Source organism: Eleutherodactylus coqui, chromosome 8 (genome assembly GCF_035609145.1).
Source record: "Eleutherodactylus coqui strain aEleCoq1 chromosome 8, aEleCoq1.hap1, whole genome shotgun sequence".
NCBI lineage: Eukaryota > Metazoa > Chordata > Amphibia > Anura > Eleutherodactylidae > Eleutherodactylus > Eleutherodactylus coqui.
The window spans coordinates 138,223,629-138,250,787 of NC_089844.1; the positions used below are offsets into that span (position 1 = coordinate 138,223,629).

A 27,159-nucleotide genomic window follows, 5' to 3' on the forward strand; every position below is an offset into this window, starting at 1 on the left:
GTTTAAGAGTAACTGCACTTTTTAAAAAACTTTTTGACGTGTCAGAGCGACATGTCAAAAGTTTTTATAACTGGGTTGCTGATGCCGAGACCCCCTGCTGACCGCTGAAATGAAAAGGCTGCTTCGGTGGTGTTTGCTGCTTGTCAACTCCTCTCTGCAGCTGAAGACGGATGCCTAGACCTTTACAGACATCTAAGCACAGTGCGCTTGGGTGAACACTACAGCCCTTTCATTTCAGTGATCTGCGGGGGTCTCAGTACCCCGACTCCAACTGTTCAAAACTTTTGACATGTCAAAAGTTTTTAGAAAGTGCAGTTAGTCTTTAAAGGAATATTTCAGGCCACTTAAAAAGCTCCATTAAGCAGCACCTACAAGACCTACCTAATCTCTGCACCTCACGGCACCATTTTTACTTTTCACTGGTAGAGCACTGTAGTAATAGTGATCTACGGAGCTCTGCATGTCAGGTCCAGGACACACGTCCCACATCTCTTGCCCTGGTGTATATAGTCCTTTCTGCAGTCGGCATCCATATATGATAAGACCCATCACATCCTATACAACTATTCCCATCGTTGGGATCTTACCAGCCATCCACATTGGCCTTCTGGAGCTCTGAAATGCCAAACGACAGTGAACCCATGAAGTCATTTCTGCTGGTGAGGTCCCAGTCCCAAATCTCCACCGATAACCTGCGATCCTTGTCCGCCTCCTTCAAGTTACTGTTAAAAAGAAGAGAAGACACAGAAGCGGTCACACAGAGGACGAGCCCGGAGTCCCACCAGCAGTAATCATGAGCGTGCCACTCACAATTTAAAGGTCTCATTATAGGTGGGATTGAGGGAACACTTGATGGTTTTGGTCTTCTGCTTGCTTTCTCCCTTTGGATCGGGGATGAGCTTCAATTTCACGTATGGATCAGAAAGTCCATTAGGGTCCATAGGAACCAGATTTTTTCCTTCTCCCACTAAAGACGACATGAAGAAAACACAAAGAGGATTCAGGGATTGTACAATGAGGAGGTGGTGTCACAATGGTAGACGTGTAGAAATTAGGATAGCTTTTAATGGGGGGCTTTAAGACAACCCCTGTCCATGCAGTCCTTTATTGAGTCCCACTTCACTAACCAAAGCAGAAATCTGCTACGAGTGGAAGACTTGAAGCAACCATTTTATATATATATAGATAGATAGATAGATAGATAGATAGATAGATAGATAGATAGATAGATATAGAGAGAGAGAGCGCTATCTGCTCTTACATAGGACTGCAGGCCCATGCTATGCTTTGGATCGCTGTGCAGAACCTAATCAAGCATCAGATTACTAAAGACTGCCCGTAGCGAGCTGAAATGTTATATGGGTAAATTAAATGACAGCTCAGTTTCTGCACTGGTGGTGAATGCAGATGTGTATATACAATAAACACCCAGAATGGAATCTGCATCAACACATAGTAACATAGTAAGGCTGGAAAAAGACACATGTCCATCCAGTTCAGCCTATTATCCACCAATGTTGATCCAGAGCAAGGCAAAAAAAACCAATGAGGTTAAAGCTTGCATTTGTCATAGCTGACAAAGAAAGCATTATAGACAGTAATATGGTGCCATCTAGTGGAAGAATGTTGGTAACACAGCTGAGAGGGATCACACTGAATGCAGTACCTGATCATTTATCATTACACTAAGGGAATGTAGCACAAGTGACAACCACCAGAATAAAGCAACAAGAGCCCAAGGAGGAGATCGATGACTGCGGTCATATCTTTCATGCCGATACAGAACAGCGTATTTATCAGTTAACTTTGCTACACTCTTTTGCAGATCTCATATCCATTTTAATGCAATATCCTTGGGTCCCTACCTGTAGGACTCCACAATAACCCAATCAACAAGAATGGACAGCACACACTTTAGGATCCTCTCTGAAGAATGCTCTTAGGCAGACTAAGTCGCCAGAGTCCCTGGGTGATATGGATATGATCAGGGGTTCACATACTTTTTCCCATAAGCCTTACCTAAAACTCTTGAACTCTGTTACATGCAGCAAGGCGACTCACCCACAACTGTCAGCACGTCCTGGCTGATCTCAGCTTTGATGTGTATTCTTCCACGGCGTTCGGTGTGGTCGGTCCCGCAGAGGCTGGGAACGTTCATTACACAGCGTTTGTGTACATTCATCATACATGCTGGAAACATAGTAAAAAGTATAGTCAAGCATCACTATGTTAGGGAAGGCTCTTTTTTTTCCCTTAATGGGGTTCTTCAGTCCTTTCTATTTAATAAGGTCATAGCACTTCTGGCAGCCCCCACCTCCAGCTGTGAGGTCTGGGGCAAGCAGTTGGATAGTCTTAAAGGGGCCATCACACTAAGGCCTCCTTTACACGGGTGACACGGCATCCCTGCGAGACAATCACAGCGATATCGCATCTCTGGTCTGTGATTTTGACACGCGACTTTGTAGCATCACATGCAAGGATTTTCATTGAGCACTGGCTGTGATTGGCTAAGCGTCAGCCAATCACAGCCAGCGCTTCCAGAAGGCAGGGATTTTTCAATCCCCGGCTAGAAGATGGAGAAGAGAAGCAGTGTCGGGACCTGGGGACAAGCTGCGGCGGTGGCGAGTGCCTGTAAGGTGATGTATGTGTTGTTTTTTTTTGAAATTTCTGCAGCTAAGGCTTAGACTGCAGCTTTGACAGTAGGATTTCCTACTGTCAAAGTTGCATCGCATGAAAATCGGGTTTTCGTGTGACGCGATGTAATAGAGAGGAAGGCTCCATAGGGAAACATGGGCTATAAAAACTTGTGTGTCGCGGGCATATCGCCGGACCCGCAAGGTTTTTGTGTCGGATAGTTGCATTCTACAAAACATGGCATGTGTGAATTAACCCATAGGAAAACATGGGCTTCACATACATGTGATTTGTAGCATCATAGCAACGCTACAAAATCGAGCGACTTTGTTGCTTGTGTGAAGGAGGCCTAAGGCAGCCAGTTTTAAGGAGGCAGCCAAGCCCAGTGATCAGCAAGTCTATCTTTATAAACATGTAGTGATCAGAATGATGTAGTAATGTAGTAATAAATAAAAAGTGCAGACCTTTCCCCTGGGACATCCATGTCTTTTCTCATTTTATACATCTAAAGCTTAATTATTGTATAACGAAAAGCTCTTCAACTTTCTAATAAACTTTGTGAATCCATTTCTGTTTCCAAGATATTTTTTTTAGGTGTCCATGAATGGAACATTACTGCATCATGATGGTTTTTTGGATTTTTTTTACATCCAGAGAATGATACTCTGTCCTGCTCACATCCTACTTAGGGGCTGCTAACATCACGCTATGAATGTATAGTTAGCATATACTCTAAACACACAGGAAAAATGTATGCTTAAAACTGCTGCAAAGTAAGAACAAAAAGTGTTAAGGTCCATTTAGACGCATCGATCATCGCTCAAAATTCGTTGAAAGTGAGCGATGGTTTTGCTTTTAAAGACGACCGTTTAAGGGTAACGATAATTGTTGAAAAATGGCTGATAAATGATAATTAAACGATAGTTTGTTTGTATGGAGTGTGCATCAGTGAAGGTAAAAAATGAGGTAAAAATCGTTAAACAACAATGATTTTCATTTAAACGAAATGATAAGCGAACTACCGAGCGATGGCTTTTAATCGGACTGAAAGACAACTATGAACGAATGACTAACGAAAAGTGCACGATGGGCGTGCCTTTACACGTAACGATTATCGATCAATTTCAACACTTAACGAACTTCTAAGGATGATCGTTGCGTCTAAATGGGCCTTTAATAGTTTATTCTTGTCAATTAACAAAAAAGCAAAGTGACTGGACAAAAGAGATATGTAAATCACATTCATATTTGGTGCGACCGCCCTTTACCTTCACAACAGCATCAGTTCTTCTAGGCACAACTGGCAATATTGCGCATCGTAGACACAGTGGTCGGCCAAGGAGAGTTAGTGCAGCAGATAAAAGATGCATCGGGAGTAATTTACTAAGGCTGGTGTTAGTGATGAGTATGATTTCCCCAGCGCACGGTGTGCTTAATACATGAAGAGGCACACACGTACATTTCTGGTATACTTTATGCCACTTTCTGGCATACGTTACACATAAATCTGTCGGTCCAAAGGCCACGCCCCTCCCAGCAGCTCCACTCACTTTAAAAAAGTGGACCAGCACAGAAAGCTAAAAAGATGCAAATTTATGCACAAATTTCGTATTGTGCAAAAATGAGCAATTTTTGTAAACCAGAAAGTGGAGTAAAAGCCATCAGAAATATGCCCCATCATGCTCATTTTCCTTGGAAATCGGAAGATGTCCAGCAGTGCCATCAACTCAAAACGGGCAGAAAGCACTCGGACCCAGCTACACCCATCTACTGTTCGGAGGAGTCTAGCCAGAAGTGGTCTTCATGGAAGAATTGTGGCCAAAAAGCCATAACTTTCACATAAAAACAAGACCAAGCCATTCAACTATGTATGAAAACATAGGAACTGGGGTGCAAAAAATGGCGGCAGGTGCTCTGAACTGAGGAGTCCCAATGTGAAATATTTGGCTGTAACAGAAGGCAGTTTGTTCAGTGAAGGGCTGAAGAGCAGTACAATAATGAGTGTCTGCAAGCAGCAGTGAAGCATGGTGGAGAGCGGTACAATAATGAGTGTCTGCAGGCAGCAGTGAAGCATGGTGGAGAGCAGTACAATAATGAGTGCCTACAGGCTACAGTGAAGCATGGGGAGAGAGCGGTGCAATAATGAGTGCCTACAGGCAGTAGTGAAGCATGGTGGAGGGCGGTACAATAATGAGTGTCTGCAGGCTGCAGTGAAGCATGGTCAAGAGCGGTGCAATAATGAGTGTCTGCAGGCTGCAGTGAAGCATGGGGGAGAGCGGTACAATAATAAGTGTCTGCAAGCTGCAGTAAAGCATAGTGGAGAGCAGTACAATAATGTGTGTCTGCAGGCAGCAGTGAAGCATGGTGGAGAGCGGTACAATAATGAGTGTCTGCAGTGAAGCATGGTGCAGAGCGGTACAATAATGAGTGTCTGCAGGCAGCAGTGAAGCATGGTAAAGAGCGGTATAATAATGAGTGTCTGCAGGCAGCAGTGAAGTATGGTGGAGAGCGGTACAATAATGAGTGCCTTTAGGCAGCAGTGAAGCATGGGAGAGAGCGGTACAATAATGAGAGTCTGCAGTGAAGCATGGTGGAGAGCGGTACAATAATAAGTGTCTGCAGGCTGCAGTGAAGTATGGTGGAAAGCGGTACAATAATAAGTGTCTGCAGGCAGCAGTGAAGCATGGTGAAGAGGAGTGCAATAATAAATGTCTGCTGGCAGCAGTGAAGCATGGTGAAGAGGAGTGCAATAATAAATGTCTGCTGGCAGCAGTGAAGCATGGTGAAGAGGAGTGCAATAATAAATGTCTGCTGGCAGCAGTGAAGCATGGTGAAGAGGAGTGCAATAATGAGTGCCTGTGTGATAGACATGATGATTAGTTAGTATAAAATGTCTATCGATTTGTACTAAACTAGACGTATTATGAGTGTTTTGTGACTTCAGCCTAATGTGGAACTCTGCTGCATAAGGAAAGAGTTAAATCACAGTGTTATATGTTACTGCTTATGTGTTCATCTTGAGTGTTTCCCAGTCCTCCCCATCCCCCACACAGGATCTTCTTCAACAAAGAGATATCTACTTTCACTTTCAGTTTTAAGCACATGCTTGTAAGACAAAGACTTGCTTATACATTGGAGTTGGGAGAAGGTGGGCAGGAAGGAGGGGGGATTCTATATGATCCGACAAATGAGAATCCTATATGTTACTGATGTAATTTGTTGCACGCCCATTTTATGCTTTACAATAAAAGGGGCTGTCTGGGTGTTTCTGACCAGAGAGCCATTTTGAGCATGAGACTGATACCTCGTGTTTGACCTGGTCAGTGTGCGCATACTGCTTCTACACAATTAGGAAGCTACAAAATACCCCGAAACCAGCTGGAGAAAACCATAATCCAGATCAGCCTGCAGGCAGCAGTGAAGCATGGTGGAGAGTGGTATAATAAGGAGTGCCTGCAGGCAGTAGTGAAGCATGGTGAAGAGTGTTGCAATAATGAGTCTGCAGGCAGCAGTGAAGTATAGTAGAGAGTGGTACAATAATGAGTGTCTGCAGGCAGCAGTGAAGCATGGTGAAGAGTGTTGCAATAATGAGTCTGCAGGCAGCAGTGAAGCATGGTGGAGAGCGGTACAATAATGAGTGTCTGCAGACAGCAGTTAAGTATGGTGGAGAGCGGTACAATAATGAGTGTCTGCAGGCAGCAGTGAAGCATGGTGAAGAGTGTTGCAATAATGAGTCTGCAGGCAGCAGTCAAGTATAGTGGAGAGTGGTACAATAATGAGTGTCTGCAGGCAGCAGTGAAGTATGGTGGAGAGCGGTACAATAATGAGTGTCTGCAGGCAGCAGTGAAGCATGGTGAAGAGTGTTGCAATAATGAGTCTGCAGGCAGCAGTGAAGTATAGTGGAGAGTGGTACAATAATGAGTGTCTGCAGACAGCAGTTAAGTATGGTGGAGAGCGGTACAATAATGAGTGTCTGCAGGCAGCAGTGAAGCATGGTGAAGAGTGTTGCAATAATGAGTCTGCAGGCAGCAGTGAAGTATAGTGGAGAGTGGTACAATAATGAGTGTCTGCAGACAGCAGTTAAGTATGGTGGAGAGCGGTACAATAATGAGTGTCTGCAGGCAGCAGTGAAGCATGGTGAAGAGTGTTGCAATAATGAGTCTGCAGGCAGCAGTGAAGTACAGTGGAGAGTGGTACAATAATGAGTGTCTGCAGGCAGCAGTGAAGTATGGTGGAGAGCGGTACAATAATGAGTGTCTGCAGGCAGCAGTGAAGCATGGTGAAGAGTGTTGCAATAATGAGTCTGCAGGCAGCAGTGAAGTATAGTGGAGAGTGGTACAATAATGAGTGTCTGCAGGCAGCAGTGAAGTATGGTGGAGAGCGGTACAATAATGAGTGTCTGCAGGCAGCAGTGAAGCATGGTGAAGAGTGTTGCAATAATGAGTCTGCAGGCAGCAGTGAAGTATAGTGGAGAGCGGTACAATAATGAGTGTCTGCAGGCAGCAGTGAAGCATGGTGAAGAGTGTTGCAATAATGAGTCTGCAGGCAGCAGTGAAGTATAGTGGAGAGTGGTACAATAATGAGTGTCTGCAGACAGCAGTTAAGTATGGTGGAGAGCGGTACAATAATGAGTGTCTGCAGGCAGCAGTGAAGCATGGTGAAGAGTGTTGCAATAATGAGTCTGCAGGCAGCAGTGAAGTATAGTGGAGAGTGGTACAATAATGAGTGTCTGCAGACAGCAGTTAAGTATGGTGGAGAGCGGTACAATAATGAGTGTCTGCAGGCAGCAGTGAAGCATGGTGAAGAGTGTTGCAATAATGAGTCTGCAGGCAGCAGTGAAGTATAGTGGAGAGTGGTACAATAATGAGTGTCTGCAGGCAGCAGTGAAGTATGGTGGAGAGCGGTACAATAATGAGTGTCTGCAGGCAGCAGTGAAGCATGGTGAAGAGTGTTGCAATAATGAGTCTGCAGGCAGCAGTGAAGTATAGTGGAGAGTGGTACAATAATGAGTGTCTGCAGGCAGCAGTGAAGTATGGTGGAGAGCGGTACAATAATGAGTGTCTGCAGGCAGCAGTGAAGCATGGTGAAGAGTGTTGCAATAATGAGTCTGCAGGCAGCAGTGAAGTATAGTGGAGAGTGGTACAATAATGAGTGTCTGCAGGCAGCAGTGAAGTATGGTGGAGAGCGGTACAATAATGAGTGTCTGCAGGCAGCAGTGAAGCATGGTGAAGAGTGTTGCAATAATGAGTCTGCAGGCAGCAGTGAAGTATAGTGGAGAGTGGTAAAATAATGTGTCTGCAGGCAGCAGTGAAGTATGGTGGAGAGCGGTACAATAATAAGTGTCTACAGGCAGCGGTGAAGCATGGTGGAGGCTCCTTGCATCAGAATAAAAACCAAAAGAAGTTCCCAGTGCTCCAGTGAGCACACTCAGGAGAAGTAAATGTACAGAACCTACTTTACAGGGGTGCCTCTCAGGAGAGCACCCTTATTCCAGAATAGTGTTGTACACAGCCTGAGGCAGATGGAAGGAACTGGTCCCGATAAGTTCTCAGAAAAGTTTTATTCTTTAAAATGTTGTGACCCTCCGATATATGTGTTTATATACTCGGATCTCCCATGTGATGCTCTCTATGATGGGATGTCGTAAGGACCAGTGACCACTATACTTCCAAACCCACTACCTACAATTGCGTGCATCCAAGCTCCCTGTCCCCAAGGGAGACCCAGATACATCCAGAACTAGTATGCTGTATCCACCTGGTTGTTTTTCCGCCTACCTGGATTATTGACGTACCAATGCTCCCTAGGGAAACCCGGTCATGTTGGGGTGAGTCCAAAACATTATTAATATATTATAATAGAGTATGAATAACTGAACAATTATAAATACTCCTCTCACTCTGGAGCGCTGCCTTCCGAGTACCTGGAGTTGCGGATTTGGTCAAGATTAATGGTGTCCTCTATGCTGGGAAATACAGCCAGATACTTATCCATCATGTAATACCATCAGAGCCGCGTCTGATTAGCTCTAAAATGTATTCTGCAGCCGCATTACAGCCCCAAACATCCAGCCAATGTCATTAAGAACTATCTTCAGAGCAACAAAGAACAAGGAGTCCTGGAAGTGCTGCCATGGCCCGACAGACCCCTAATCTCATCATCATCCAGTCTGTCTGGGATTACATGAAAAGATAGAAAGATCTGAGCGAGCCTGCATCCACAAAAGATCTATGCTTACTTCTCCAACCTCCCTGCCGAGTTCCTTCAAAAACTGTGTGCAAGTGTACCTAGAAGAACTGATACTGTTTTGAAGGCAAAGGGTGGTCACTCCAAATATTGATGTGATTTACATTTCTCTCTTTGTTAATCACTTTGCATTTTGTTAATTTCCAAAAATAAGCGATGAACACTTCTATTTTTTAAAGCATTCTTACTTTTGTAGCATTTTTCCAAACCTGCGTAAACTTTTGCACAGTACAGGGCGTTTATGTTTTTGCTGAACAAGTTAAACATATAGCCATACGTTCCCATATACGTGTCTGTTTTTAATTAAAAAGTAGACAGACAATTTTCAATGTAAAGTCTCTCTTTTTAATAAAGTTGTCATTGAACACTTTTTTTCCCATTTGAGGACCAAAAAACACATGTTTAATGTATAAAACCAGCTTTACATTAAAGTCTATAGGAGATATATGGAAATGTAAATGAAGAAAATGGACGTGTCAAGTATGTGTTCTTTTGTGGGGCAGAATAGTGCGGTATGCCACGTTTTTCTATTCCACAAAACAGAGTATGTAAATTTAACCCTTTCCAATCCACTGTCTGACGTCTGAAGACATTCTGATTGAAGTCTGTACAGCTCCGATGACGGAAGACGTCCGGCAGGGTATTCTTACTGTCTATTACTGGCCGCTCTGTTGTCGGGGGCCTCTCCAACATGTCCCATACCGCAGTACGGGCTCTAGCCAGCAGATGGCGCCATTGTATAATGGCAGAAAGAGAACGCCCCCTAGGAAACCAAAATCCAAAATTGGATTGCAAAGGGTTAAGGGAAGTAAAATGTAGTCAAAATTCTGCACTTTTGAAGTATGTCTGACTCAGGATAGCCTATGGGTACATCAAACAATAGGGTAATACTTTTTTTTGTACTAAAACTTTACGCTGGATGGATGCCTTAAAAGAATGTGATGTCAAATGCCCCCATATCTGCTGCGGGGCTTGTTAAAAAGTAACTAAACTTTTTACTAACTTCTGACATGTCCTAGAAACATGGTGGGAAACCAAGTGTTAAGATCTCACAGATCACTAAAATTAACAGATACAAGTGCTCATTGAGCGGTGTGCCCAAACGGCAGCTTCCATCACTGCTTGGAGCGGTGCATGGGGCCCTATAGAAGTCAATGAGATCCATACATTACTTGCAGTGACAGATGAGCAATCAGATGTGCCCATTCATTTTAGCAATTAGTAGGGGGTCTCAGCACCCAGACCCCCACCAATCAAAACGCCAGACATATCAGTATGTCAAAAGTTTGTAAAAAGTTTATTAGGCCTTTAAAACGGAACACAGTGACACCCTTAACAGCAGTTGCACCTGCGTGAGCAGGACTGGTCTTCATTCACTGTAAGCAAGCACAGATATTGACAATAAAGAGGAAGTATATTAACACGTTAGTTTGCATTATAGAATGAATACACTTTATTCATAAAAGACTAGAAAAGTGCAATGAAGGCCAGCTGACTAATTTGGCATTTAAAGAGGTTGTAGCAGAATCACAAGGTATAACTTGCTGATTGATAGGGATCTCACTGCCGAGACCTCCACCGATCCTGAAAACGGGTGCTGTGTCCCCCGGCGTTCTCACCGTGGGTGGAAGAAGCATCCCTGCAGTGACAAGAGAGGGAGACATGGGCCCTACATTCTCAGGAAAGGCTGGAGGTCTCAGCAGTCAAACCCCAACCAATCAACAAGTTGCCCGGTATTCTGTGGATAAGGGATAACCTGTAGTTCTGGTAAACCCCTTGAAGAATGACATGTCTCCTCTTCTTACATGTCTGGTTTAGTAAATAATAATAATAATCTTTATTTGTATAGCGCCAACTTATTCCGCAGCGCTTTCAGGCATGGATAAATGCAAAACAATACAACAATTACAATGTGAGATACGTTGGGTTAGACACAAATGGGTTGAGGGTAGTACAGGAGGTACAGGGGTTGGGGAACACAGGCAATAGGAAATTTCATGTACAGATCATTTATTAGAAGGCAAACAGGGTGGGGCACCATAGGGAGGGGCGAGGGACTAGGTCAGCAGATTTGGCATGCCCCCCTGAAGAGGTGCGTTTTTAAGGCACGTCTGAAATTTCGTGCATCGGGAATTGTCCGGATGCCTTGGGGTAGAGCATTCCAGAGGATGGCCGTGCTCTGGTGAAGTCCTGTAGGCGAGCATGTGAGGTTCATATTACAGGGGTGTTTAGTCTGAGGGTGTTAGCCAATCGGAGTGAGCGCGCTGGGTGGTGTACTGACAGTAGGGAGGCGATGTATGGTGGCACAGCGCCATGCAGAGCTTTGTGAGTGAGGTAGAGGAGTTTAAATTTAGTTCTGCACTGGATGGGCAGCCAATGCAGCGACTGGCATAATGCAGAGGCGTCTGAATAACGACTGGATAGAAAAATGAGTCTAGCTGCTGCGTTTAGTATGGATTGGAGTGGAGCGAGCCTAGTGCGGGGGAGGCCAATGAGTAGCGAGTTGCAGTAGTCAAGCCGGGAGTGGATGAGCGCAACCGCGAACGTCTTTAGCGTGTCCGTGGTTAGGAACGGACGTATTTTAGCAATATTTCTGAGGTGCAGGTGGCATGGTTGGGCCAGAGATTGGATATGGGGGGCAAAGGAGAGGTCAGAGTCCAGTGTGACCCCAAGGCATCGGGCATGCCGTCTGGGGGTTATGATGGTGCCAGACACTGGAATGGAGATGTTGAGGGGAGGTCGGTTAGAAGGTGGAAAGACAAGGAGGTCAGTTTTAGAGAGATTTAGTTTGAGAAAAAGGGAGGACATAGTGTTAGAGACAGCGGACAGACAGTCGGTGATATTTTGGAGGAATGGTCCAGAGATCTCACGAGAGGAGGTGTATAGTTGGGTGTCGTCAGCGTAGAGATGGTATTGGAGGCCGAATCTGTGGATTGTTTGTCCAATTGGGGCAGTATAGATAGAGAAAAGAAGGGGACCAAGGACCGAGCCCTGGGGTACCCCAACAGCGAGAGGAAGTGGGGCAGAGATAGAACCAGCAAAGGAAACACTGAAAGAGCGGTCAGAGAGGTAGGAAGAGAACCAGGAGAGAGCAGTATCCTTTAGACCAATAGAGTGCAGCATAGTGAGAAGGAGATTATGGTCGACAGTGTCAAATGCAGCAGACAGGTCAAGGAGGATTAGTAGGGAGTAATCACCTCTCGACTTTGCAGTCATCAGGTCATTTGTTACTTTTGTAAGGGCAGTTTTGGTCGAGTGTAGAGAGCGGAAACCAGACTGCTAAATACTAGCAGTCCCTATAAAACAACATTTCTGCATTATCTTTTCTCTATTCTGTGTTGTGCCATTCCTCTCCTATTCCTCCTGGAAATGTATAAATAAGTTATAAACTCTATGTTACTAGTTGGGGGGGCGTCCCTACAAGACTATCATTGCAGGTCAGAGCTGAAACAAGGAGGATGGTAACACCCAGTTTATTTATAACTTTCCCATAGGAATAATAGAGGGACAGCACAATGCAGAGTTCTAAAATAAAACAATACTGCGGAATTCTTATTTTAAAAGGAAATAAAAGTATTTCCTAAAACAGGGCATATCAGGAGAGGACAAGTCATCTAAGCAGAGGCATTAAAAAAAAATCATGTCATTCCAGTGGTGACCAGCAGATGGCTCTGTATCCCAACAGATTCCGGAGAGCTGCCAAGGTCATGATCAGCGTATTTCGCACTGGATAGATGGGCTGTGACTCCACCCCAGCTGCACATTTCTCTATAAATTTTACAAAAGTAGTAAAAAAATGTGCAAAAAAAATATTTTTCTGTTTGCGCTATTTCAAAGCGGCACGACTGCCAGATATAACTGATCCACACTGGTCATAGAAGGAATGACTGGCAGGAAGGCACACCGGAGGGCGGCACAATGGGCATGATATAGAAACAGACTGCAATGCAGGTAACTGATGATTACTAGTACTGTACTGCCGCGGGGCTGCATACATTCCTGCCCCCATACAATATGGTCATTATAGGACATGGGGTGGGGTGTCTTTCTATTATTGTGGCTGTATCTGTAATATTATACTGATATAGTCACCGGGGGAAGCGGCGGGCATTCATCTAGCACTGCACCTATTATATGAGAGCGATCATGTACGACATCAAGTGGGAGGGAAAAGGTGTTGAAGGGAATAGATCGGCTTGTGACCCATAATAAGGCTAAACTCGTCCATTGGCGCCCACATTTATTTCATTTGTATGCAGTTGGGTATGGCAGCCACATGCAGTCTGAATGTCCGTTTTTTTTTATGCTTCTCATCTTTATTTCATGTCCGCAAAAAACCCCTCCTAAATAAAACAGGCCCCAGTTTGGCGTGATTCAGCGGTTTTTAGCCACGGATCCATAAAATACGGACGGCTCACGAATGGCATCCGTGCGCTATACATGTGTTTTTCCAGGACCGCAAACAAGCCGAAAATACACTTAAACTTCATGGTGGTCACATTACCTGGCATCGACTGTTACCCACTGCTTTCAAACAGTTGGTCTGTGTCACAAAGCAGTACAATCTGCTGTTCTGTATCGCGGTGCCGTTACAATGTACGTCGTCACAATATCACAATGATGGCCGTTGTGCAGCGCACACTTTTATACTGCGACATTTTATAATCACAACCACACACACACACACACACACACTTAGGGTGCATTCAGACGACCGTATATCGGCCAGGTTTTCACGCCCAGCCGATATACGGCGTCTCTCTCTGCAGGGGGAGGAGGCTGGAAGATCCGGGAGCAGTGCTCTGAGCTCCCGCCCCCTCTCCACCCCCCTGCACTATTCAATGAGGAGAGGCGGTATGGGGGCGGAGCTAATTATGGGAATTTAGTTCCGCCCCCATCCCGACTCCTCTCATTGCAAATAGTGCAGAGGGGCGGAGAGAGGGTAGAGAGGAGGCAGAGAGGGGGCAGAGAGGGGGCAGGAGCTCAGAGCACTGTTCCCGGCTCTTCCAGCCTCCTCCCCCTGCAGAGAGGGATGCCGTATATCGGCCGGCGAGAATACCCAGCCGATATACGTTCGTCTGAATGCGCCCTTAGGCTATGTTCGCACGGGGCAGAATTTTGCTACAGCATACATTCTGCTACAAAAGCACAGCGCTAAATTCGAACTATTTGAGGCGGATTTTGACATGGAACGTGGTACGCAATTTACCCCTTCAAATCAAGAGGCAAAATCCGCAGCACAAATCAGCTGCTTAAACTGACATATTGCGGATTTACATTCTAGACAGCTCGTCCAATTCCGTACGGATTCTGAGCAGACTTCTTGCGGAATCCGCCACAGAACTGTCTGCGCAAATTCCATCAGTAAAACCGCGATAGACAGTCACAGCTGTCCTACTACAGATCCAGCCCTGTCAATGGGCAGAATCCTGCTGCATTTCCACGTAATTGCTGTCCTGTCACTTCTTCCCGCGGGAACGGGTTGAAGATCCGCGTGCGGATCCAGGCAAACGCTGCAGCCACGGATTTCTGCTGCTATTTTACAGGCAGAATCTCTGTGGTAGAATCCGCTGTTTGAACAAAGCCCAGCGAACGGAGAACAGGGGCGAAGTACCACGGACAAAGCTGGCACCAAAATAACAGACAGAAGAGTTTATCAGACGTCGTCTTACTTTCACACTTCATCCCTTGGTGGATGAGGCCATACAGCAACGAGCCACAGTGGTCGCAGAAGGTCGGGCTGGAATACGTGTGGATCTTAAACTTGTGCTTACTTCTGGGATCCTGGATAGAAGAGAGAGAGAAGATAATTACTAAAGGCATTATAATGGTCACCGATGCTCCGCCCTCACAGAGCATTTCCCCTTTAAATCCCGGAGTCATCTTCTTCTATCTATTCCAGCAATCACCCATTTATATAGCAAATAAGGAAGATGGAACCATACCTCTGCAGCGCCACCTATTGGGTGGCAGCATTTCTCATTCACCTTCTTGGTCCTAATCCCAACCCATTTATATAGGTTACTCTAAAAGCTGAGTGATGACCAATAAGGCCGTTATTGGTGGCTGAGAGCGGGTCACCCAGCTTTGCTGAGCTCCTGAATGGTAAATATGATTATGTAGTATGGGTCCGGGTGTCTTTCCAAGATCGATTAACCCTTCAGGCCTGCAGGAAAGACCTGTAATAGCAGCCATATGGATTTAATAGAAGATGATGACCAAAAGATTGATGCCAACTGTTTTACGGCTAAATGCTCCTTGGCGGTGAATGATGACATCATCTCGCTCAATAAAGGCTCCTCCAACTGTACTTGGAGAGGTAAACGGGATCAGTGACAAAGTCACTTTGTGATCAAACTTCATTCTGCATCCATCACAAGGCAGCTGGCAGGAAGAGAGCCGCCACCAGCTGCCAGGAGCCGGGCACCGCTACACGGGCACTTAATGTATCGGATTCTCAATTACTAGACGGTAGAGGCTACACAGAAAAGCTCAGCCCTGGCAATTTCCCAACCCTGCGCACATCCTTCCATGACAGCGAGCACTTCATTAAAAACTCTTTGAAGGCTCTAATTGGAAGACATTTCAATTTCATTTTCATCTGGCAGAGGAGCGGAGGTGAGGGCATGGCGGGTACGTGACACCAGCCAGTCTGGATGCCATGTCTGCCTCTTATCATCCTCTACAGATGTCTGCGACAAAGACCAACTTCAAATGACTTCACTTTGTACGCCTGCGGCTCTTCACATGCTGGTGAACTAGAAGTCCCAAAGTGCCCTAACAGCCTTTTGAATGGATTCTGGAGTGTCCTAGATAACGAAGCTTACATGTTGCACTTAGAAATCTGCGAAAGGGGAGGGGTACGGCTCCAAATTGCTTTCCCTTGTTTCCATTGACATTTTTCATGGCAGCTACCTGCAGCCACCACTAGGGGGAGTTCGCTGCATACAGATTTAGAACATTGCCATTGATTTTAATGGTATAACATTTATTAAATTAGAGCATTTTAGCTTAAAAGTGGGAGGTGACGAGCAGCTGCAATAGACCTCTGGAGCCACTTATCTGCCATTTGAGGTACATAGTCAATCACGTTTAACTCCATACACTCATGTGCCAAAAGTCATGGGACCGGAACATTGCACAGGACCCCTCTAGCCCTCTGAAATGCCGCGCCTTGATGTGGCATTGATTGCTCAAGTGGATGGAAGACGTCTGGACACTCACCTACAGCTCCATGGTATTTGTAGGGGCAGGATCTCAGGTGTGAATGGACCTCTGACCACATCCCATAAATGCTCGAATGGCTCATGGCAGGTGAACATGCAGGTCACACATTATATAGGAACTCTCCTGTATGTCCCTCAAACCAATTCTGGACAACTTGGGCCTGATGGCAGAATTGCATTACACTGCTGGAATATCCCATCGTTGTCAGGGTACATGAAGCCGAAGTCACTTATCTAATCACATGGGTAATTCTAGCCAGACGCTGCCAGTCGTGATCATTAAGCACCTGCGGGCAGCTACTGCGCTGCCCACTGTGGGTGGTCATGCTTTGTATGACATTTTCTTAGTACATACGTGACACTGTATCACGGAATGTTAAATGCCCGCACGTCATCAGAAATGGAATGCCCCATCCGCCTGGCTCCCAATATCCCGTTTCATTCGCACTCCGATAATTCACATCACCTTTCCACGAACACGCTGGCTGGTGCTCAACCTCACTCACAAGATAACACCTCACAACTTATACATGTGGGGGAATCCCCTGAGGTAACACCACCTTTACATACTGCTATCCCATGACTTTTGGCACATCAGTGTAGTTGTCATTTCCTAGAAAGGTCAGGTAGTAAAACTCAGCTACCCTTGCCCCGTTCTCCTAGAATTCTAAATGGGAAACCAATTGGATCAAAAGGTTGTATCCCCATAAAATTAGGCAGATGTGTCACTCAGAAGTCTGGGAAAGTTGGGACAATCTCTGTGGGGAATTATAAAGACAGCCGTTCTAGTTGTCACCCAGCGTTCAGAGTCAGGTTTAACTATTATATTACCAGTAGTGGTGAGTTTTACAGCATGCTGCCGCCTTGTACCAGTATGCTACATTATAAGCGGCTGCTGCTGGTTAATTCTGCAGTACCGGCATGAACCGCCATCAATCTAAATCCGCCATTTATAGATCCGTAACGCGCACGCGGCAGTAGGTTCCATATAGTCTCCGCGAACATTTATATACAATTAAGTGACTAAAATTAGCAAATAGTCTTCCAAGCTACTGACTTAATTAGGTGCTGGCCCTTTAAGAACAAAATCTCAATTCTCCTTATGTGCAACATCTTCTCGTTGTTTGGCATTTCAGGTCAGGCCCTACTGACAGTAGGAATTGCTCATAAACATGAGAAAGAAGCCCGGATTTAGTAGTCCGCCTGCACTTTACTTCTAATGTAAGGTGACGGCCATTTTTCTGCAACGTGAAAATCTCCCTAAATTTCACTAAAGAGGTGCAATCATGAGATAAACATCTCCGCGGCTCCAAACTCGTCCCCAGAAAAACGGAAGCTTTGTATTCGAGGAGCGTCTTAAATTAAAGCAAAGCAACGGGAATTAGAGAACAAAGCAGGAATCAATTAGTATGCTGATAGTTAATGGTGGGGTACCGATGGGGCGTCACAGACATCAAGAACTCGCGGTCAGTATTACTGGCTGTATCATACGGGGAGAAAATTACATTATTTCACCCGGAATAGAAAACGAAGTGCTGATGTGGAACTGAACAGAGAATCAATATGGCTGTAATGAGATACTGAAGCGTAGAGGAGACGGTGCCGAGAACTGACAGATCGGCAAGAAGGATGGCTAGAGATACAATATACAGTGAGGCCCGGACCAGTCACTTCCTTAACTTCCCAGACATGAATATTTAAGAAGGCCCTTTAGGGTAGGCTATAAATATGAAAACCATGTGTTAATATCTTTTTCCTATATGGAGATATGATATGACTTATAGTTACAGGCCCAAAGCCTGCGGCTGCACTACTGGCAGGCAGAGCTTTGGGTGGTTTCACAATCACATGATTACTGCAGACCGACCAGAGAATGCAAGCGGCAGCGGAGGAACAGAATGGCACGGAGAGGTGAATAGTATTTTTTGATTTTGAGATAATATATATTATTTATTTTATGCCCCCACTGCCACCAACGCATTTATTGACTGGAAAACCCCTTTAACATACAGTTAAAGAGGTTCTCCAGGGCTTTAACATCAAAGGGATTGTCGCACTTCTAGTGGTTTTGTAGGAGGTAGGAGACAGCTCCGTACATTGCGCATAGGCACTGGTGGGTACTGCAGGCCGAGTCCCAAACACTTTAATAGAACTCAGCCTGCAGTAGCGACCCAGGCCACTGCACCACATACGGAGCTGTCTGCTTCCTGCAGCAAAACAGCTAGAAGTGGGACAACTCCATCTTCCCACCAGTGGACATACCTGGTGTGGAGAATGATGTGGAACATCTTTTGCCTGACTACGTTGTGCCAACAGTTAAGTACAGCGGAGGTCCTGTTATGGTCTGGGGATGTGTTACGTGGCATGGTCTTCGTTTGCTGGTTGTAGTGACAAGAGCCATGAACACAAAGGTGTACCTTGACATAGTAAAATTGTATGTTAGGCTGAAGGGAGACATTGCCCATCTAGTTCAGCCTGTTTCCACCCCCCTTGTTGATCCAGAAGGCGGCAAAAAACCCCAATGATGTGGAAGCCAATTTATCCCATTTGAGGAAAAAAGTTCCTTCCCTTTCCATCCTGCTCCCACAGAGGTCACTCAACTTTCCAGACACTTGAAAAGCAAGTGTGCCCAATTATGCCGTGAGCTTCAAACCTTGTCGATGCGCTGCTTTCAACACTGGAAAAGTTGAGTTACACACTGGTTTCAGGGTGGCGATACTGGTGTCACCCAGTTTCCCTGAAAAACGTTTAGTACCGCGTTAGCCAGCAGAGCAAAATGTGATTGTTCCCAGCTAGTAATTTCTCTACTCGTCCTGTTGTGGCATTCTTTTAAGTGCAAATTAATCACATCCATGTCTCTGCCTTGTCATATGTATGTGTGTATATATATATGCATGCCTCTTCAGATCTATTTCATTATGCCTGAGGAAGAACCCTAAGTAGGTTGGAAAGCTCGCTTTTGTTAGCCTCTACAAGATGACTTAGTTTCTCTTGCTGAGAACAATCACATCCAGCTTTCCTGGACACAGATATAAACTACAGACCTTGACAGGACCCCTATACAGCTGGTTTTAGGGTTTTTCTGTTAATTATGAGGTGCGCCCCAGTATCAAGGTCTCCTCATTTTTTCTTGAGAAGAGGAGCAGATAGAAACCGGTGACATTTTCTTTGGGGACGAGCGAGATAGATGACGGCATCGTCCCGTATCACAGAACGCACGTAACAGCGTCTGGAGTTAGAAATTGGAGGACTACAAATGGCGACATTTACGGTCCAAGAACAGCGTGTTATTATCCGTTTTCTTCACTTTAGTGGAATGACACCCATCGTCAGATGAATTAGACATACAGTGAAGGTATCATGGACGTCAAAAATATGTGCGCCCGTTCAAAGGAAGGCCGAAAGTTGTGTAAGAACGAACTAAAACAAAAGGTTGGTGCAACAACATGAAGCGGAGGCGGAGGAATGTAGCAAGTGCTTATGGGAGACCGCCCATTCTCTGTAGAAGAGACTGCCTGTAAAGCCGGCATTCCTGTAGGATCTGTGCACACCACCGTGCGTGAAGACTTGAAGATGACATTAACCCTTTCCAATCCACTGTCTGACGTCTGAAGACATTATGATTTAAGGCGGTACAGCTCCGATGTTGGAAGACGTCCGTCGGGGTTCTCTTACTGTATATTGCCAGTCTCTCTGCTGCCGGAGCCTATCCAATGTGTCACCTCATGCAGTACTGGCTTTAGCCAGCAGATAGTGCCATGGTATAATGGCAGAAAAAAGAGTAATCCCCCCTAGTAAAACCAGGATACAAATTGAATTGGAAAGGGTTAACCGCTCATCACAAGGCTGTCCACGTAGGAACACGCCAGGAAATCTTGACACGTGATGATGGAACGAATGGCGCCTTCATTCCATGAGGTCGCTCACCGCCGCTGCTGAAAAAAATTCCACATTACTGCTAGTGCTGAGAAAATGATGGCGGCCATATTCTGGGACAGCGAAGGTTGGACACATTGGTGATAGCGGCATCCTATCAAGATGTTTTGATAAAGCAGTTCCTTTAGGGCGCCTTCACACTTTCGATCGCGATATTGCTTTGTTTTTTGTTTTTTTTTAACACGAATGTCAATAGAACTTTCTAATGTAAAAAAACCGCATCGCACAAAAATCGCTAAGCACAAACTTGAGATGCGTTTTTAAAAAAAGCACACCGATATCACGATTGACAGTGTGAAGGCGCCCTAAGCCTGGGTTCCCACAGGACGCTTGCCCAGCCGAAATGTTGCGGTTTTGCCGCAGCAAAAAAATTGCGAGATTTACAAGGGATAAGCGCAGCTCCAAACCCCATGGCACTTAGCTGCGGGTTTTGGAGCAGTTTCGCTGCATGCTTTTCCCTTTGCACCTAGCTCTCCAACAGAGAAGAGTGCGGCCGCAATGGGGGAAAAAAATGGACATGCTGCGTCCCAGGAATCCGCGCCGCAGCGCCGGCTACTGACTGCTTTGCCGGGACAGATTGTCTGCCCCGGGTGGACAAGATTTTTGACAAATCTCGTCCACATGGCTGGCTAATCCCGGGATTAGCGGCCGCAGCGAAATTCCGCAAGGAAATTCGGCGGCGAATCCGCCCTGTGTGAACCAACCTAAGCATTACAAGAAAGATGTCGAGAAAACTCTGCACGCGTGGTCTTCCATTATGATGTCATTACTACTCATCGGGAAGCTCTTCTTCAAGAAGCTTCTTCATGACAAGTACTTTGAGTGGTTCCTCGTGTTCCCTACCCACCTGACCTTGCAGCTAGCGACTTTCGGCTTTCCCAACGATGGAGGACGCTCTCCGTGGTCGCACGTTTCCCAGTTGTACTGTTCTTTTGCATTAGTGCTTTTCCAGTGGGCAAAACAGACCCCCAAATAGCGTTCGCAGCAGCCAAGTAATCCTGGCGTTAACCTGGTGGAGTGTGTATGTCAAGACGGACATGATGTTGAGAAGCGATACTTTCAGCTTTCTGGGGTAAGTATCTAGTTTTTTTCTAGAAAACATTTAGCAGACCTTAGAACTTCAAGGCCCCCCATATGGCCTTGGATCGTCAATGAGATAGCTTACCAAAGTGAGCCAGAGCTGTATCTCTGCCCCGATGGCGCCCCCTCCCCTTCACCCACCATCCGCTGACATCATTACACAAGGAGAATTAATTCCAGCTGGAAGTGTGAATGGACACAATATCGCAGAAAGCCGGCGCACGGCGGACAATTCATCACCAACACGTGTCGGCTGTGTGCGGCTGTCATCATCTGTAACCGATGCCTGCATTACACAAGACCTGGCTTAGGCTGCTGTCCATGGTGCTGCCCGCTGGGCACCGTCACAAGTGCTGATCCATCCTGTGAGCTGCAATGAATTGAGACAAGCTGGAAAGGATTCACACGACTTCTCGCTGCTGTGCGTAATCCTACAGGGTCACATATGACAACAGGCACCCAGGGGCCTTCCCTAGGACAACCGATCATTTTCTAACCTTCATTTTATCACGAAAAGGGCTATAAAGAGAGTTTTTTCTTATTGGTCAGAAACAGCGTCCCTCTTCTCTGCAGGTTGGGTCTGGTATTACAGCTCAGCCAAGTGAAAACGGCACTATCAGTGCAAAGTTGGCGCTAACGTCATACAGCTGGTTGGGTTTCATTGATAGACTTGTGTCATGTCCGAAGAGGACAGTAGCTGAAGAGGCGCAGCGCTCCGTGTGCTCGCTACAGACAGTGGGGTCTCAGCATCATGGAAAGTACGTATCACTACTGGTTACACTTAGAGGCAGGGACTTCGGTATTTTTAGCGTACCCACGTGCAGCCACCTCCCCTGGCCTAAGGCTGGGCTCACACATCCGTAACGTAAAACGCTGCGTTAAAAAAACAAAAAAAAACCCGCATTTTATTTGCATAGGGAATGGTATATTCCCACGTATTGCCACGCTTTTGCTCGCTTATGGCTGCGCATGTACAAGGTATTTTACGCATGCTGTCATGCACTGGCTTCCTGGTTTCTTCTCATGTCTCTTAGCAGCATGCATAATAAACGCTGCACACCCGCAAGGTAATTTAATATGCAATGAGTTCCGAACGCACCATAGAAAACAATAGGGCGGTTTACGCATTATATGGCGTAAAATAGAACATGCTGCGTTATTTTTTTACGCAAATGCAATAAATATACGCAAGTAAGGGTGCAACAATGAAAATCAATGTAGTTTCATTGAGGCCATTCACCGCCTATTGCGCATGTAATAAGCAATACAAATAGGTCCTTGTGAGCCCGGCCTTAAGGTCCTTTTAGACGAGCCGATTCTCGTCTGAACAAGCGAACAAGTGCGTGCTGTCACCGCTAGCTTGTTCGCTCCAGTGCAGTCTGTTTATACAGGAAGACATAGTTGGCGCGGTCAAAGGAGTCCTGTTCAGTATTTCACAATTGCTATAGAATCAGAAGAGCCGAACGAGCGCTGGTTAAACCGAACGCTAAGTGAATGAGCCAACGATGATGTGTAGGTCTGCATAAAATGAACGACGAGCGAAAAGTGAATGATTCGTTTATCATTCAGTCATTGGCTCACATACAGAACAAATGGTCATCATTCACTTCCGCTCATTCGATCGATAATCGTGCTGGCTAAACGAGGTTCAAGACTACCTTGTTCTCAGGACTGGCAGGACAAGCCCCAACAGATGAACTCCACTATACAGTGATGTATGCTGATGGGCCAAAAGTCATGGGATAGCGGTATGTTAATTGATGAGGCCGTGGTGTTACCTAAGGGGACGGCTCGGGAATGTCCACACCTGTATTAGGGTGAATGTACATGGGCGGATTTGAATTGCGGAATCTGAAACGAGCGACCACCTCTGAATTCCGCCCATAGCATGCTATGGAAAAGTGATTCTTCATGCACACGAGTGGAAACTAAATGCGGTTTCTGCTCATGGATATAAAAAAAAAATTGCAGCATGCTGCATTTTACTGCGGTGTCCGCACGGACGGCTTCCATTGAGGTCAAATTTTAAATTGCGGATGGGCTGCAAATTCCGCAGGAAAAGCAGGAGTTTAAAATTAAAATCTGTGCTGCGTATGTTCAACGGCGAGCTGTGCGGACCATCCGCAGTATAGATGAAGATTTAAGAAAGCAGGTACGCACAGATGCCGGCTGGGCACAGGATCGAATTCTGCATGTGAAGTCCGGCTCTGCCATGTGCATGCGGCCTTAGTTGTGAGGGGTTATCTTGTGAGTGAAGCTCACTGGCCGGCATGTTTATGGCAAGGTGGGCGCTAGATAAAGGGGCCATTATATTTCTGAAGTTGTGCGGGCATTTAACACTTCTCAAACCACAGTGACATATGTGTATCTGGAATATGTCATACAAGGCATTACCAACCACAGTGGCCACCCACGGGCATTTAACAATCATGACTGGCAGATATCACATCCGCATTCAGTGCAGGAGCCCCACACACATATCCCGCAGGTCAGCACAGCGGTCTTCAGCTTCTGTTTGATATGGGAGCCTTTGTCATCACCACCACAACGGACACAGCGCCTCACCTGGACTCATGAGGTTGTTAACTGGAGCCTAGAGGACTGGGAACAAGTGGCATAGACCAATGAGCCACAGTGCCAATTGTTTTGGGCTGATAATAGGGGTCTCTGTGTGGCGCAGACCCCATGGACCCCAGTTGGCAACAAGGCTCTGTACAGGCTGGTGGTGGTCCCATCCTGGTGTGGGGTGGGTTCTCATGGTATGGGGGTTGGCTCCACTCGTCCACCTGAACACGTCATTCACCGATGCACGCTACGCTTCACTGCTTGGTGACTATTTGCAGCCCCTCATGCACTTTATGTTCCCCCACAATGATAGGATATGCCAGCAGCATAATGCACCGTGCCATCAGGCCCAAGTTGTCCAGAATTGGTTCAAGGAGCGTTCTGGATAGTTCCTATGAATAGTGTGACCTGAGCATTCAGCCAACATGAGCCCAATTTAACATTTATGGGATGTGGTGTAGAGGTCCATTCACACCCAAGATCCTGCACCTACAAATACCACAGAGCTGTAGATGGCACGGCTAAGTATCCCTCCAGACGTCTTCTATCCACCTGTGGAATTGATGCCACGTCGCGTTGCTGCACTTCACCAGGCTAAGGGGGCCTACATGATATTAGTTCCTGTCCCATGACTTTTGTCATGTGAGTGCATATACTGCTGAGAAGCTGATTTAGGCAAAATACTGTAAAGGATAGTTCTACTTGTGGCCACTGGATGTCATCGTTCTACAGATGAATGCAAATGACGCTTCAGTTAAAATGAATTACTACCTGCAGCACGGAGGCCGCCATTTATGCGCTGAAATAGTAGGGGGTCTCATCTGGTCATGCAATTTCTTAAGGTCAATCCATTCTTCTTTTATGATATTTTGTTTGCTATCAGCAGCATTAAGGTCATACATGCTCACCAATAGTCCCTGCACTCAGACTTCTAGTAATCTCATCCATAAATGGGGTTAAGGCATATCTCAGAACTTCTTCCCTAGATGTAAACTTTTAATTCCATAAAGTAAGAACACAACCAATGCCTGGCATGTAAACCAAACGCTGGTTAGAAAAGGCTTACACCAGCTAAGGAGCAAACAGCTCTACCTTTACGGGGACCCAGGATCTGGACAATCCCTACTTGTTAGAAGGACCTCCGACCTTTAAGGCCTATTCACACAGGCATATGTGCAGCTCATTTCCATTCAAGTGAACTGGACCAAGCTGCAATACCATGACCAACTGCTATAATGTGTATAGCGCTGCACCCGATAAACTATGAAGAGGCCACAGTGCTCATGCAAACGCTGGATTGGCGGGGAATGCCAAGGGTTATCTCTTCACTGATCTACTATTCATGACCCATCTTGGCAATAGGTCATATAGTATAGTCCCAGGATAGTCCTTTAAGGGCTTCTCTTTGTAGCTGCTCTCTTTTCTATATGAACTGGGGGGCCCTGTCCCTAACATGATAATAATACCGTGTTTCCCCCCAAAAAAAGAAGACATTGTCTTATATTAATTTTTGCACCAAAAGAGGCACAGTGTCTTATTTTGAGGGGTCTCTTATACTCACCTAGCTGACGGTGTCCCGCTGCCTTCGCGCTGACAGCGTTCTTTTCCTGGTAACGGGGCTTTGAATAGTCAGCCAATCAGAGCCAGCGCTCGATGAACCAATAACAGCCATTCAGTGCATGGCTGTGAATGATCGAGTGCCGTCTCTGATTGGCTGAGTCAGTGGCGCTCATGATCCAATCACAGCACTTGCTTGCTGGAGGCGAGGTATTCAAAGCCCCATTAATTGGAAGAGAATGCCGTCAGCATGCAGGACAGAGCAGCCTGCTGCAGCACAGGAGACCAGCGGGAGGGACAGAGATGCCGCCGAATAAGTGAGTAGTACTTCTTTTTTTTCCTTAATCTAGTGTAGCTAGGGCGTATTTTGGGGGGGAAGACTTATATTTCAACCACCTCCCTCCCAAAAATCATGGTAGGGCTCACTATCGGGGAAACACAGTATATCTGTATAATGTGGAGTATCCCCTTAAGCCAGGCCTGAAAAGTCTCTATTTACATAGTCTGAGGACCTCCAGTGTTATGTAACAATATCTATGGGTTTCCGGCTGCTTCAGACTTACAAGGACTCTAGAAGCGGCCGTGGTGTTTTACCTCTTTAATCCCTTTAAACTCATCCTGGCAGAGATGATCCCTGTTTATCCCTGCCCACTAATCACACAGGTCAACAAATGAGGTGTCATTGCTACAAAACTTAATTACACCCTTTCCTAAAGCTTGGAGTTGTGCTGCAGCAGGCAGACTGTGATTGGCCTCATCTAAAGGACAGAGGCAGTAGGGCATGCTGGGAGTTGTAGTTTTACAACAGCTGGAAAGCCACAGGTTGGCGAAAACCGTCTTGGGGTATGTCCATACGAATTATTTTTCCATCCGGACGAACAGTCAGAGTAAAAAAAATAAAATACAATTTGATGCAATCGCGTTTTAGTGTGATTTTTGTATGAAAATCACTCTTTCAAGCCTATGGGTACGTTTAAAAACTCACATTACACTTGCATGATGCAAGAGCGATCTGGTTTAAATGCATGCAACCATGGCAATCGCAATTTTTTTAAAAAACAAACAGAATTAGATAACCTTTTTTTATATGTGAAAAACGCACGCACAAAAGATGGAGGCTGTGAGAGTAGGGAGGATGCAAAATTGTACAAAAAGTGCATAATTGCAAAAAAAAAAAAAAAACTACGAATTTTACAGACCGAATTCACAATTGCCCGTGTGCATGTACCCTAAGGCTGTATCTACATGACCAATTTCCCTGTGTGATATTTCACTTACACAGTGCGAGATCAAAAAAATCACAGCATGTCCTACAGGGAGGTTCCACACTGGCGAGAAAATTGCGCGATGCGAGAGTCAGTAAAATAGCAAATGATAACACCAATGATTTTCAATGGCTTCCTTCCCGTCAGCAATGTTTTTGCTCACGTGATCTTCAGAGAAAGAAAAAAAATTGCGGCATGCTCTATCTTTCTGCGATTTTTTATCTCCCATGTTTCCCTGCGCTGCAATGCAATTTTAACATTAGAAAGTCCTATTGATTTTCACTAAAGAAAAAAAATCGCGACAAAATCACGAGCGGCAGCAATGATTTTGTGTAGAAAAGCAGCGCTGATACTCAAAAATTGCGAGAGAAAAAAAGCACGATTTTGCCACAATTTTCTCGCAGCAAGAATCGCGATCGCTCGTGTAAAGCTAGACATATTTAGAAAATTCTGCTCAGGAATCGCCCATTAGTTTCTATGGGAGGAGAGGGAAAAAAAATTGCATCGCACTCGCTTGTAAATGCAAGTTTCCTGCGAGTGTGATTTTTAAAAAAATTTTACTTTTGAAACACGCCATTTCCACACGCGTGAAAATTGCAGGTGCAGCGATGCATTATTCTCACAAAACACATCACACTCCCAGGAAAAAT

General features: G+C 45.6%; 1 protein-coding gene across 3 annotated transcripts in view; it reads right to left on the reverse strand.

The window, feature by feature from the left end:
- Window positions 1-27,159, reverse strand: part of PRKCB (protein kinase C beta) — a 205,785-nt gene that overhangs the window by 70,983 nt on the left and 107,643 nt on the right. For all 3 annotated transcript variants that reach the window (XM_066576544.1, XM_066576543.1, XM_066576542.1), the window contains exons 4-7: window positions 14,553-14,664; window positions 2,062-2,190; window positions 811-967; window positions 588-722 (exon numbers count right to left, since the gene is read on the reverse strand). In XM_066576544.1, coding sequence (XP_066432641.1) covers window positions 588-722; window positions 811-967; window positions 2,062-2,190; window positions 14,553-14,664 — 533 coding nt within the window. The remainder of the gene's footprint in view (window positions 1-587; window positions 723-810; window positions 968-2,061; window positions 2,191-14,552; window positions 14,665-27,159) is intronic.